Here is a 14,060-nt window from a genome sequence, read left to right on the forward strand (position 1 = left end):
AGAATTAAAAAGCCTCTTGTTGTGGGTGAAGAAGGAGAGTGCAAAAGTTGAGTTGAAGCTTAACATTAAGAAAACCAAGATCATGGCATCCAGCCCTCTCAATTCCTGGCAAATAGATGGGGAAGAAATGGAGGTAGTGACAGATTTTATTTTCCTGGGCTCCAAGATCACTGCAGATGGGGACTGTAGCCAAGAAATTAAAAGACGCTTGCTCCTCGGGAGGAAAGCCATGGCAAATCTAGACAGCACACTAAAAAGCAGAGACATCACCCTGTCAACAAAAGTGCGTATAGTCAAGGCTATGGTCTTCCCAGTTGCAATGTATGGCAGTGAAAGTTGGACCATAAGAAAGGCTGAGTGCCAAAGAATTGAGGCCTTTGAACTCTGGTGCTGGAGAAGACTCCTGCGAGTCCTTTGGACTGCAAGGCGATCAAACCGGTCAGTCCTAGAGGAGATCAACCCTGACTGCCTTTAGAAGGCCAGATCCTGAAGCTAAAACTCAAATACTTTGGCCACCTAATGAGAAGGAAGGACTCACTGGAGAAGAGCCTAATGCTGGGAAAGATTGAGGGCAAGAGAAGAAGGGGACGGGACGACAGAGAATGAGGTGGCTGGATGGAGTCAGTGAAGCAATAGGCGTGAGCTTAAATGGACTCCAGAAGGTGGTAGAGGACAGGAAGGTCTGAAGGAACATTGTCCATAGGGTTGCAATGGGTCGGACACGACTTTGCAGCTAACAACAACAACAACAACATGACAAGAAAAGTGGGAAAAACCTCCAGGTAACCCAAATGGTTTCTGTATGAATTAGAGAGGAGCAATTAATGGGAAAAGGAGGCCAACTTTTTCTCTATAGCCCAGGGCATATGATATATCAGGATATGGCAATGCAAGACCAAAAGCAATCCTTCCCAGAACCAGCCAAGTCTACTCTGCCATTTCCTACCACAGTTTACAACCAAAGATTGCAGAGATCAATGGAATGGAATCGTCCTGACCGAGCCTTCGTGAGTAATGATCCACTGCTTACTCGTGAGTAGAAACCCCTTTTATTAATAAGGCAGGAACAAACTATGTTCATAGGAGAACTCCAGTTAACAAGTCTTTAAAGTCTTTGAAACAATCAGTAGCAATCCCAGCTCACACCGGCTGAGGCAATTTCAATGTCTATTAGTACACATCAGGGAGACTAAACTAGCACTTCAAACACACAGATTGAAGTAACAAGAATGGTTGTCTATGACAACCAGCCACTCTCACACTCCTATGTATGTTCCAGCCAGGGAGGGGCTGGCTAACATTTCCTTTTCCTTAAGAGCTGGCCCATAACCCTCCATTGCTCTTCTCTTTGCGCATACAGGCATCTGGGATGGACCCCATCTGTTCCTCCTCCTCACTCAGCTCAGGCCCGGAAAACAGCTGCCTGTCCGCCTAAGCGTGGGCAGATGGCCCCGGGTCTGCATCTGGCTTGGAGTCTTCTTGCACATCGGAGTTTTCCAAGGCACCAATGTTAACCCAGGCTCCCCTCCCTCCCTCCTCCTCATCTGATGAACCACAACAGGAATGGATGGAAGGCATGCAGAAATGGGACACTCTTAAAAGCCTAAAAAAAACCAAACAAGAATTGTACCCACAGGGGAAAAAAGTGAACTGAGGAAATGATTGGATTTAGAGAGAAGAGAAAAATTGGAAATCAAATATTTATTTGGATGAAAAGTTTATTCTGGTGAGTTCTGCTGAGTAGCATAGGCTGTCTCAAGGTTCCTTTGTTATGCTGAAATGTTATGCTGAAGAGAAGGGACAAAGCATACCATAGCATCTTGGCATTGAGAAAATTTTCTCAATATGTAGTGTACTGTTTTTCTTTTAATATTGACTGCATTGTTCTTTTTGCCATTAACAGTGCATATTTACACAGACATAATTGGAAAATGAATTAGGTACAGATCTGTTTGTAGGATGGTTCTCTCTCTCTCTCTCTCTGTACAGATCTGTTTCCAAGGGTATTTTTTTAACTCTGCATATTTATAAGGATTTATGAGGATTACAATCTTTATTAACTAAATAATCATGAATGGTCTGAATATGAATTTTATATATGTCGAACAATCCTGAGAAAACTGAGTGATCATTTATACACAGTTGTTTACAACTATCACTGGGAGGATTGTAAACTTTTATGACCTGGATGGTAAACCTTTATTACCTTGAGCTGCAATTATCACTCTTTCTTTTATGGATTACAAATTGTCAGAGACTACAATCTTTTTTTTACAATACTTTTATAGCTATGAACCTCTTCACTATTATGAAGACTACTAGGTTTTTGAGAGGAGATTGGGCAGCCATTTGTCCAAAATGTATAGGTCCTTTCAACCAGGTTACTCTGTCATTCTAGAAGAATAACATTTAACAAAAGAAATTTCAGTTTAAATTTTCTTTTGAAAAAAATCTAAGTTTTGGGGAATTTTGAAAATGAACTTCTAGAATTTTTAAAATTTTGAAAAAAAAAATCCTTTTAACGAGGGGGCCTAGTGGTGGCCCAGCTGAGAGGCATCCCAGCATCCCAGCTGAGCGGAGGCGGTGCAGTGCAAACGGAGGCCAGTTGAGCTAGGTGGCAGCAGATGAGAGGATGTGAGCAGCACAACAGACCAGCTGAGCAGCAGCAGTGTAGAGCTAAATATGATAGCGGACTGGAGCACCCACAGCAGTAGCTGAGTGCAGTGTGGAGTACCAGCAGTGGCTGAGAGCAGTGCGGCGCAACAGCTGAGCAGCAGCTAAGCAGAGAAAACATCCAGATCAGCATATTGTACCTGAAAATCCCATAAGTACCTAGGCAACCAAAAGGCAAGAAGGCACGAAGGAAAATGGTAAGTACAAAACACTTTTGGACAGGGATAAACTTTCAAGGCAGGGAGCAGAGGGTTAAAACAAAGCATCTCCTAGAAAACAGCCAGAGATTTCCAGGAAAAAGAAGTGCATATCACTTCATAAGGGGCCAAGAACTTTTGAAAAATTTTAAAATCTTTGATTTTTTTTAAAAAATCTTTTTTTCAATTTTTAAAAACCTTTTTTCGGACCCCGTCCGACGAATCACCCAAGGATTGAAACCGGAACGGGAGCTGGTTCTTCTAAGCCGTGTTTATTATCCGCATAAACGTTCGCTCAAAGACAAATGAAGTCAGCGTTGACTTTACAGCACAGTCAACGCTGGTTAAACAGCCGGCAAGGCTAACTCCCACCACCACACCCTAACTTACACCACCACGCCCCCACCCTACTTAAACCCCGCCTCCCATGGTTCCCTCCTTTTGGCTCCCGTCCCAGCACCAACGCAGCCGGTAAGTTACCCCCCAGCCTAAGCCTCCCTCTTTTCCCCCAGAGTTCTGCCTTGACTCTTCTTTCCCCTCACCACCCCAGACCGCCGCGAGCTGCTCGCTAAACCCCTTCCCGGCCCACCGGTTGTCTCTGTCACCCCCTGACCCACCCAGGCACCCATTCCTGCCCTGCGGCTCGGGCGCTGGGCAGCCACCGCCTAGTTCTTCGTACGGCCCCTTCCCGGCCTGTAAGCAGCTTCTGTAGCCCGACTGGCTGGTCCGCGGCCTCCCCAGCTGACAGGCGCCCCGCCGCTGCGCCGTTCTTCTTGCTGGCCCATTCCCCGATCCGTCGGAATGGCGTGGGCGTGGCCAACCGTCTCTGGAACCCGGCAGCATGGCGAAGAGGCGAGGATGCCTGCGAACGACTTCGCGGCCTGGTAAGTTGCTCCGGGCGGTTACCGGGTCGCTGGGGAGGGCCGCGTGCTGACCCGGCCCTCCAGGAGACGACGGGCGACGGTGGGAAGCTTTGGGGCCTGGTGGGTTGCCACGGGTCGACGGGCGACGGCGGGAAGCTTCGGGGCTTGGTGGGTTGCCGCGGTCGCCGGAGTGCTGGGGAGGGCCGAATGCCGTCCTGGCCCTCCGGGAGATGACGGGCGCCGGCGGGAGGCTTCGGGGCCTGACGGGGCGCTCTGCGGGAGCCTGGCAGCCTGGTGAGTCACCCCGCGGCCCGTCCGATTGTCGGGCGTGCTCGGCCCGACACCTTTTTTCATTTTTTAACCTTTTTTCAATTTTTTTCATTTTTTAAATTTTTTAAATTTCTTTTTTCAATGAAAAAGAATAAAAAACCCCACTTCATTTTAATTCTTTAGAAAATTTAAAATTCTTCACAATCTAAGAGAAAAAAAATTAAAAAAATCATGGAAAAAAAAGACAGACATTGAAATAATAGAAAATACTTATAGCTCGGGTTTTAGATTTTGGCAGTAGTTTGCTCTCCAAGCTTGTTTCAATTTAGTTTCTTAACGTTTGGTAACCAGACTATGATGATGATGATGTTACCTAGCCTGGTAACAAAACGTTCAGAAACTAAATTGAAACTTCCTTGGAGAGCAAACCACTGCCAAAAGACACAGACACTTCAAAACAGGGGAAATATTTAATTTTTCAAGGCAGAGAATAAAGGGCCAAGAACTTTTGTAAACTATTGTAAGCTGACATTTCACAACAGGAAAAATATTTAATTTTTAGAAATTTTAAACTTTTAGCAAACTAAAAAAAGTCATGGAAAAAGAAATTGACATTATAGTGATTTTTAAAGTATGTTTGAGGGGTCCCTACAAATATGAGTATAGTCAAGGCTATGGTCTTCCCAGTTGCAATGTATGGCAGTGAAATTTGGACCATAAGAAAGGCCGAGCGCCAAGAATTGAGGCCTCTGAACTATGGTGCTGGAGAAGACTCCTGCGAGTCCCTTGGACTGCAAGGCGATCAAACCGGTCAGTCCTAGAAGAGATCAATCCCGACTGCTCTTTAGAAGGCCAGATCCTGAAGCTAAAACTCAAATACTTTGGCCACCTAATGAGAAGGAAGGACTCACTGGAGAAGAGCCTAATGCTGGGAAAGATTGAGGGCAATAGAAGAAGGGGACGACAGAGAATGAGGTGGCTGGATGGAGTCACTGAAGCAGTAGGCGTGAGCTTAAATGGACTCCAGAAGATGGTAGAGGACAGGAAGGCCTGGAGGAATGTTGTCCATAGGGTTGCGATGGGTCGGACATGACTTCGCAGCTAACAACAACAAATATGAGAAGTTCAAACTATTTTCCAAAGCACAAAAAGGCAAGACAAGAAACAATGGATGGAAACTAACCAAAAAGAGAAGTAACCTAGAACTAAGGAGAAATAGAAGTTTCCAATCTTAACAGCATTGAGTGATCAATCTTTTGCATACAACCCAGATCCAGGAAATTACAGATCAATCAGCCTCACATCAATACCTGGGAGGATCTTTGAAAAGATAATCAAGCAACAAATCTGCGTACACCTAGAAGCAAACAAGGTTAAAGCCAGTAGCCAACATGGCTTCATCAAAAACAGATCATGCCAAACAAATCTTATTTCATACTTCTACAAAGTGACCAAATTAGTAAATCAGCAAAGTGCTGTCGACATAGTATACTTAGATTTCAGTAAAGAATTTGATAAAGTAGACTACAACCTACTTTTTGGCAAACCAGTAAAAATGTGGAATAGACAGCACCACCACCAGATGGGTTTGTAACTGGCTGACAAATCGTACTCAGCGTGTAGTTCTCAACAGAACTACATCCATATGGAGGGAAGTAAGCAATGGGATACCCCAAGATTGGTTTTAGGCCCAGTACTCTTCAATATCTTCATAAACAATCTAGACAAGGAAATTGAAGGGGTACTTCAAAATTTGCAGATGACACTAAGCTGGCAAGAAAAGCCAACAGCCCAGAAGACAAGCTCAAGATTCAAAGAGATCTTGAGAGACTTGAACATTGGGCCCTATTTAACAAAATGAAATTCAATGTAGATAAACTTAAGGTTTTACACTTAGGCAAGAAAAACCAACTGTATAGGTACTGACTAAGTGAAACACAGCTTAATGCCTGTAACTGTAAGAGGGATCTTGGAATCCTAGTGGACAATATGAACCAACAGTGTGTGGCAGCAGCCAAAAAAGCCAATGCAATCCTAGGCTGCATTAATGAAGGGATAGACTCAAGATCATGTGAAGTTCTAGTATTGCCTCAGTAAGACCACACTTGGAATACTGCATCCATTCTGGTCACCACAGTACAAAAAGATGTTGAGACACTGGAAAAAGTGCAGAGAAGAGCAACAAAAATGATTAGGGGGCTGGAGGCTAAAATGTATGAAGAATTGTTGCAGGAATTGGGTATGTCTACTCTAATGAAAAGAAAGACAAGGGAGATCATGATAGCAATGTTCCAATATTTGAGGGGCTCCTATAAAAATAAAGGGGTCAAACTATTTTCCAAAGCATCAAAAGGCAAGACAAGAAACAATGGACAGAAACCAACCAAAGAGAGAAGCAACCTAGAACTAAGGAGAAGTTTCCAATCTTAACAGCATTGAGTGATCAATTTTTTGCATACATCCCTTGAGAATTTATCACTTTGTACTATGGGAATAGTGAGTACATTCTACTTAGATTAAGGCAATTCTTTTAACATTCAGTCCTTGGCGTTCAGTCCTATTTTAATCTCGAGGCAAAAAAATAGCAGGAAAATCATGTCCCTCCTTGGTCTTAGAAGAGCTGGGCCTGGAAAGGAGATGGTTGGAAAGCCAAATAGGAAGGAGTTTCAGCAGGAAAAGAAGCAAAACCAATTAAAGTGAATTATCCTTTTTACAACTGCTCTTGTTTTGCAATTATGAGAATTGTCAGGATACAGGATTGATAGAGCTCCCCCTTCCCCATAAAACTCACAGAAATGAATAGGACTTAAGTAATGAATATGGAATCTAACCGAAAGGAGTAAATTAATGCCAGTTTGCCTCTGGGATCCTACCATCCCAACTAATTTATGCTACAGTGTTTGAAAACAACCTAATACAGAATAGCATTTGTATTAGTGCTTCCAATTTCAGAGACTATAGTTACATCAGCAGCAGCAAGGAAATAATGATCAGTCCTGCTATAACTTCAACTCATAACAAATTAAGATTAAGATTGCTTGAACAGGAATGGAACAGCCCTTTTGGGTGCCCTTCACTTCCTGCAAAGCATTTTTAAGTTGATTGCAAAAAGAGGGGGAGGAAAGAGAGAAACTTACAAAAAGTAGATTCACAAATAAGAAAAGGGTCTCCTAGATAAATGCCACAACTAAATGCACAGAAGTATAAACTTGTAGAGCAAGAATATAATACTGTTCTTTGGTCATTGCAATAACCCTAATCCCTAGAGAAGGAATAATTTTAATACTATCAGAGTTAAAGACTAGCAAATTCACTTCCACTTGGTTTTACACTTTTGTATACCAGAACATGGTTTTCAAATAGTAGAAATACTGCTTTGTTGAAAAAGATCCTTTGAATTCTGTTTATTTTCATAGGCATAGTTATATATAATTAAATCATAATTCTGAAAAATGTAATCACACAATCATATTCTCTCTCATTCTCTAATGATTTCAAATCTTTGAGGACACTGAAAATGTTATTATCATCACACATAAAACAACATAATTAAAATGTTCAGTTAATAAGTTGGGATACAAAGAACATAACGTGTTTCTGAGTAGATAACTTTACAATGTACACAGTAATCAAAACAGCTGGCTAACAGCATTTCTAAATAGATTTTATAATGGACCGAAGGCTAGGCCTGGCTATATTGTATATAAGGCTAGGCTATATATACAGTGTATGTATGTATGTATGTATGTATGTATGTGTGTATGTGTGTGTGTGTGTGTGTGTGTGTGTGTATAAATACATATGTGTGTGTGTGTGTGTGTATTCTGAGATGTCAGAGCATCTGACAATCAGTTCTTACTTTCTATAGAAAGTAGAGTGATGCAGTGCTTCTGATTGGGAGGCAAAACCTACTTTGGAGTGCTTTGCAACGGTGCTCACATAGCTTCTATCCTTTAAAGGAGCTGAATCTTTTTCCAGCACTGTCTGGCTGCCCTCTGCAGCTTTTGTATCATGCACATACTAAGGCATCTTTGTGCCTTTCCATCCCAAAAGCTGTACAGCCCAACTAGAAAGCACAGGACCTTTGAAGGGAGAATCCACTTTAAAAAGTAACAAATAATATACAACGATTAAATTAGAAAAAATAGTTTTTTTAAAAAAAACCAACATTTTAAAATTAGAACATCTTATACAAATTTTGGAAGAAGAATCTTAACTTATCTTTTCTCCTTTATGCAAATGTCTAGATTCTTCTGCCTCTTATTCAGATGCTTCAGAAGTTAGAAAGTGTTACTGTTCTTTGAAGGAGTGGACAGGGAAGGTGGCAAAGTGGGGCTTCGGAATAAGTTTTTAATCTCTTTGTCTGCTATATGCAAAAGACCAGTTTATTGCTGTTGGGACCAATCTGACAGAAAGAATGGTTGGTAAAAATACAGAGGGGTTTCTTTGCTGGGAAAGTGTCAAAATGTGAATTTTTTTAAAAAAATTGTTTTCTCTCCCTTGTGCAAATAGACACTTGCTTTTCTTTCTCTTGCACAGATTCCTGGGAGAATCAGGATCACTACAGTCTCAAAGAACACCTGAGAAATTGTCAAGACTGGGTCTGAGGAGAACAGCATAAATTTCTCCCTCATCTATATGCAGGTGAGCAGCTTATTCTGTCTCCTGCAGAGGAAGTTTGGAAGACAGTGTCTAGATTGCAGGAATGGAATGTAGGAGAAGACTGAGAACACCATTGCTTCCAGAGAAATGGCTTAGAGAAGCTGAGATGAGTGCTGTGAAAGCCTTGAAGGGAAGCTTTGATTGGATAATCCCAACTAAAGCTTATTTGGAAACTGAAACAGGGACCTACTTTGAAACAGCAAATTCATCCAGATGGCTTTTCCACTGTTTTGGCTGGAATTATTACAGACAACATACCGTGCTGCACCTTCACTTCCACATATGTTGCATGAGGGGCTCTGACATAAGGAGCTAGCCAAAGCCCAACTTTTTTGACTTGGGCAGCCACAAGCTGTCACTTTGCCTGTCCTACAGTAATTGAGAGCTATATTTCTAGGTTAGCCTATCAATGCCACTGGGAACTCTGCTCCCAGTTGACCAGTTCTTTCCGTAAGAGCTGAAGACTTTAATGTTTAAGAGGTGTACTGGCATAGCTACAAATTTTGTTTATTCTTTCCTATTCAAACTTATTTTTAACTGCGCCCACCTGCTCTAGCTCTACAGCAGGGATACCAGGCTGCGGCATGCCAGCAACCAGTCTGCACAAACAAGCAAGGCCCCATCCATGGGATGCAGGCAGCACACAAAATCACACACTCTCTGGTCCATGGAAAAATCTTTTCCCACAGAACTGGTCCCTAGTACCCAAAAGTTTGGGGACCTGTGCTCTACAGCATTGGTTCTCAATCTTTTCTTCACCATGGACCTTCTTTAAATACCTTTGGTGGCCATGGAAATGGCCATGGACTCCCAAAACCTGACTCAAGATTTAAATCATAACATTTGTTCAAGCCTTCGTGGACTTCCTGTGATGACTTTGCTGCCTCCCAGAGGTCTGTGGACCATAAGTTGAGAACCACTGCTCTATAGCATTGTAGCTCACTATACTAATCTGCTTCAGCTGCCCCTACCAATTAACTAAGAATATTGCCAATAAGCCACAACTCCAGCACAACTGAAGTCTTGCTGCCACTAATGAGTGATTTTTTTTCTAGGAGCCGGCAAGTTTGTCAACTAATTGTATTAATTCTCCTGACATCCCCAAACTCCTAGAAATCAGGGGCAACAAACTACAAATCCACATGGAATCAAATCAATTGTTCTTCTTCCAAATCTAGGCCAGAAAAGGCCACGTTTTGTCAGTAAGCCAAACTGACATCTCCTACCTGCCACTTACAAATAGCTTTGCCAAGTAGCTGTGCCAAGCCCCAGTATACAAGAAAAGTCAGAGATCAGTAATCAACAAAGTACAACATCTTACAAGGACCAGTCAATTAACATTCTTCAGAGTAATTTAGAAAAGCAAGTGGAAAACTAAAAAACATTTTGAAAGATTGTATTTTTAAACTGGAATTTGATATATTCATTGGTCCAGCCAACATCTGCATAGGCTATTTGCTAGACAATTTGGACACTGAATGATACAGTCATTTCTTCATCTTTGCTATCTCTGCCTTCAGAAAGCTACAGGGAGAACATCTTGAAATTATTGTGGGATGCAGTTGAAGCCTGACAGCATTAATTTCTTCTAGACAATTTTCAATCCCTGAGATTTTCATTCTACTCTAGCAAAATAAGGTGTACCTTTAGGGGCTTTGAATTTTCCTCATAACTTACGGATGCATTTTTTAATTGAAGCTCAAAGCTCTAACAGCTGAAATGAATAGATTTGCCCTCACATCTCAAATCAAAAACTCATAGCAAATCATACCATCTTTAAATATTGAATTTCAATCAAATCTATCAATTCTGATTTACATAGGTCATACATAAGATTGGCCACTATCTCTGTAATGTGATTCCACCTCATTGGGGATAGTACTTGTATTTTCTACTCATGTATGTTGCTTTCTGTCGATCAATTTCTGCTAAGGAAAATGTTAATGTATTAACTTTAATGCTCACGACAGTGTCACTAGAATATATTTTAAGGGCTACTAGACATGACATCTCCAAACTGCAATAGAGTATTGCAGTCATTTAGAATATCTTTTGTCACTTTCATAGAAGGGAGGGAAATGATTAAGAATCAACAACCTATGCTTTTTATTCCTGGACAGTACACTATAGCTGCAGTTGCTTCACTTTGCAAGAAGTAACATCAATGAAAATTTTCTGCCACTAAGATCACCTGGAATTTGGAAATTAGAGTTGAATTGTATAGACTTAATTATGTATTCAATAATAAATTTTCATTTTGAATAATGAGGAAAAATATGCCAAAAGGGGAAAAATAGCAAATGTATGCTCCTTCTCGGTACATCAACACCCTATCTACTCAGAATTTCTTCTACAAACTTCATAAGCATTTTCAAATAGGCATTGGAAATAGATTGTAATCAGATAGACATACCTATCTCATTAAAACCACTGTAGCCCAGCTCCTGCCTGCTTAACCCCAATTCTTCAAGGTCCAAACACTCAAATCCTGGTGGACACTGGTAACCTTCTTCTGATGCTTTTGAACAATGGGTGTCTGGGATTGCCAAATTGTTCCAGGTTATGTTTCTATTGGGATGACAAGGAAATCAATTAGTCAAATTGAATGTTATCTGGTTAAAATATGCAATCTTGTTCTTTCTGCAGTGTGCAAAGAAAGGGAAACACTATCTGATCAGCTTCCACCTTTACTTCCTTGAATATCCAAATCATTGCCTGCACAAAAACAATACTCTTGCATAAAAAATAGGTGCCAGGGCATAACTGCAGAATAATGGATAGCAACAGAGTTATCAACTGAAGGGCTTTCTGATCTTCTGGGAACCAAGAACAATATTAATAATCTTTGTCAAACTAACACATCATCATCTTTAAAGGGAATAATAGTGCAAAAGAATGGAAAAAGGATCTGAAATGATCAGAAGGATTTAGTCCTCAGCAAATTGAGATCTACTATAGGGCAATCAATCCACTGAAGGGGAATGAGAAAAAAAACAAGTAATATAAGTTATGTATACATTCAAATGCCAAAAAAAAGATAGAAAGGGATAAGTAATTTACTTGAAAAGATACACTCTATCTGTAAATCATTATTTTGGGGGTAATCCTATTTATTTTTCCTCTCCATCTGAGGAACTAAGAGCATTTGGACTAGAGAATTAATCAGCCTTGAGAAAATATTAGATTTAGGTGGATTCACTTAAGACTACGAAGGAAGACTACAGAATAAAAAGAGATCTTACAGAACTGAAATGCCTTGGCCATCATTTATTGTAATCTCATTCTTTAATATGTAGGTTGTAGAAAATAATATAGGCCTGTTTTTAAATACTTAAGGGAAAGAACAGCAGGTAGAAAGCACAGTAGGAATTTGGGAAGTGCTTGTTGCATTCCTTCTGCAGGGCACCAAATTAGGGAAAGCTGGAATAGTGTTGGATTGAGACTTTAGTGACCCCAATTCAAATTCCTATTTGCAATGAAATTCATGGGCCATCTTGGCATAGCCATTCACTCCCAGTTTATTGTGAAAATAAAACAAAGAAAAAGAGCCTAAGGAAAAGAGCAAAATGCATACCATGTTATAATGGGGGGAAGCTATTTTACTCCAAGTGAATGTCACAGTTATGGCTACAATCCATATGGGAATTAATTTCCCTATTAATGCTGGAGCTGAAATCTCATCAGTATGGATCTGATAAAGGAACCAATATCACAAACCAGAAGTTCAGCTCGTTCTGGCAATAGTCAATGAATACATTAACATGCTACTTTTAAACGTCGTTCTTACTTGATATGCATTGCTCTTTCACAGAGATTAAACAAATATGAACAAGCAAGCAGCAGATAAAAATAAATCATGGTGAAGCCCTCAAAACAGCAAGAAAATGTTGTGTATTAGAAAATGAGAAGGGGAGCCAGAGAGACAACAGTGTGATGCAGATAGACAGACAAATGCCTCAGAAGAAATGTAGTGAGCCAAGTGATAAAGCAAGAGGATGAGTATGAGTATTGGCTGGCAAGACTTAGAATTCTCTTGAGGGAAAGGAAGCAGCCTAAAACCAAAAATGAGGTAAAATTAAGAGAAGCATTGCAGAAAATGTAGCACTTAGTTCTACAGTATGTTTGCTTTGGAAAACCTTGTTATAAAACAAGGGGTTCAACTGTGCTGAACTTAGGAAAATGTACGCTTAAATGTGTGTAAATAAGGTAACCTATTTATGTTTGTTTTAAGACTGAACATTTCACCACTGCAAGCATCTTGCTACACTTGGGAAATCCAAGGGAAAGAATTGCTGACTTGGAGTCAAAACTATAGAAGCGGAACCAAATAGTGTGAACTTTCATACAGATAGCCCTCAACTTACAGCCACAACTGAAACCAGAATTTCTGTTGCTAAGCAAGGCAGTTGTTAAGTGACTCATGCCAGATTTTGCCACAGTTTTTAAGTGAATCACTGTAGTTCTTAACTGAATCACATGGTCATTAAGCAAATCTGGCTTCTCCCATTGATTTTGCTTGTCAGAAGCCAGCTTTGAAGATCAGTAATGGTGATCACATGATCCTGGAATGCTGCAACCATTGTAAATACACACCATTGCCAACTGCACAAATTTTGAGCACGTGACTGTGGGGATGCTGTGATGACTGTAAGCATGAGGACTGGTTGTAAGTCATTTTTCGCCAGTGCCATTATAGCTTTGAATGGTCAGTAAAGGAATGGTTGTAAGTCAAGGACTATTTGTATGTATTACCCATTTATTCATTTCAGATAACATATACAATATTTTCTTAACAGAATATTTTAAGTTTCAAACAGTAAAGTATAATAAAATGCTACCAAAAAGATACCAAAAAGAATAACATCTTCTATTAGCAGTACTTAAAAACATTATTAAAAACAGCGGCATTTAATATGTAAGGTGTAGTTCACTAAAATTAAGAATATTGATAATGCTTTTGTTTCTGTGCTAGCCCTTCCTAATTTAATTGACCCCCTTCTCATTTGGTACAAATTTTCTAGGAATTGCACCACAACTGCCTTCTATCTGGCTACAACATTATCTCTGATAAAATTATTCATGCAGAATACATGTCCTAAGAGCCCTAGAAACTTAACAGCAACACTGTCAGACACTGTTGTACATGCTTACAGCAATCTGACAACTATGTTTCATGGGAAATTAGAACTTGTTGGTCCCAAGTTCCCCGTTAGAACAGCGTTTCCCAACCTTAGGAACTTGAAGATGCGTGGACTTCAACTCCCAGAATTCCCCAGCCAGCTATGCTGGCTGGGGAATTCTGGGAGTTGAAGTCCACGCATCTTCAAGTTCCTAAGGTTGGGAAACGCTGCGTTAGAAGATCATATAGCTGTAAAAGTTCTTTAAAACCATGTGT

The 14,060-nt window shown here is 40.5% G+C and overlaps 1 protein-coding gene across 2 annotated transcripts in view; it reads right to left on the reverse strand.

The window, feature by feature from the left end:
- NALCN (sodium leak channel, non-selective) overlaps positions 1–14,060 on the reverse strand; it is a gene marked incomplete at both ends in the record, with an annotated part of 220,409 nt that overhangs the window by 160,144 nt on the left and 46,205 nt on the right. For both annotated transcript variants that reach the window (XM_083361666.1, XM_083361665.1), the window contains one exon: positions 11,079–11,233. In XM_083361666.1, the coding sequence (XP_083217792.1) occupies positions 11,079–11,233 (155 nt within the window). The remainder of the gene's footprint in view (positions 1–11,078; positions 11,234–14,060) is intronic.

This window comes from Vipera ursinii, assembly GCF_947247035.1.
Source record: "Vipera ursinii genome assembly, chromosome: 4".
In the NCBI taxonomy this organism is placed as follows: Eukaryota; Metazoa; Chordata; class Lepidosauria; order Squamata; family Viperidae; genus Vipera; species Vipera ursinii.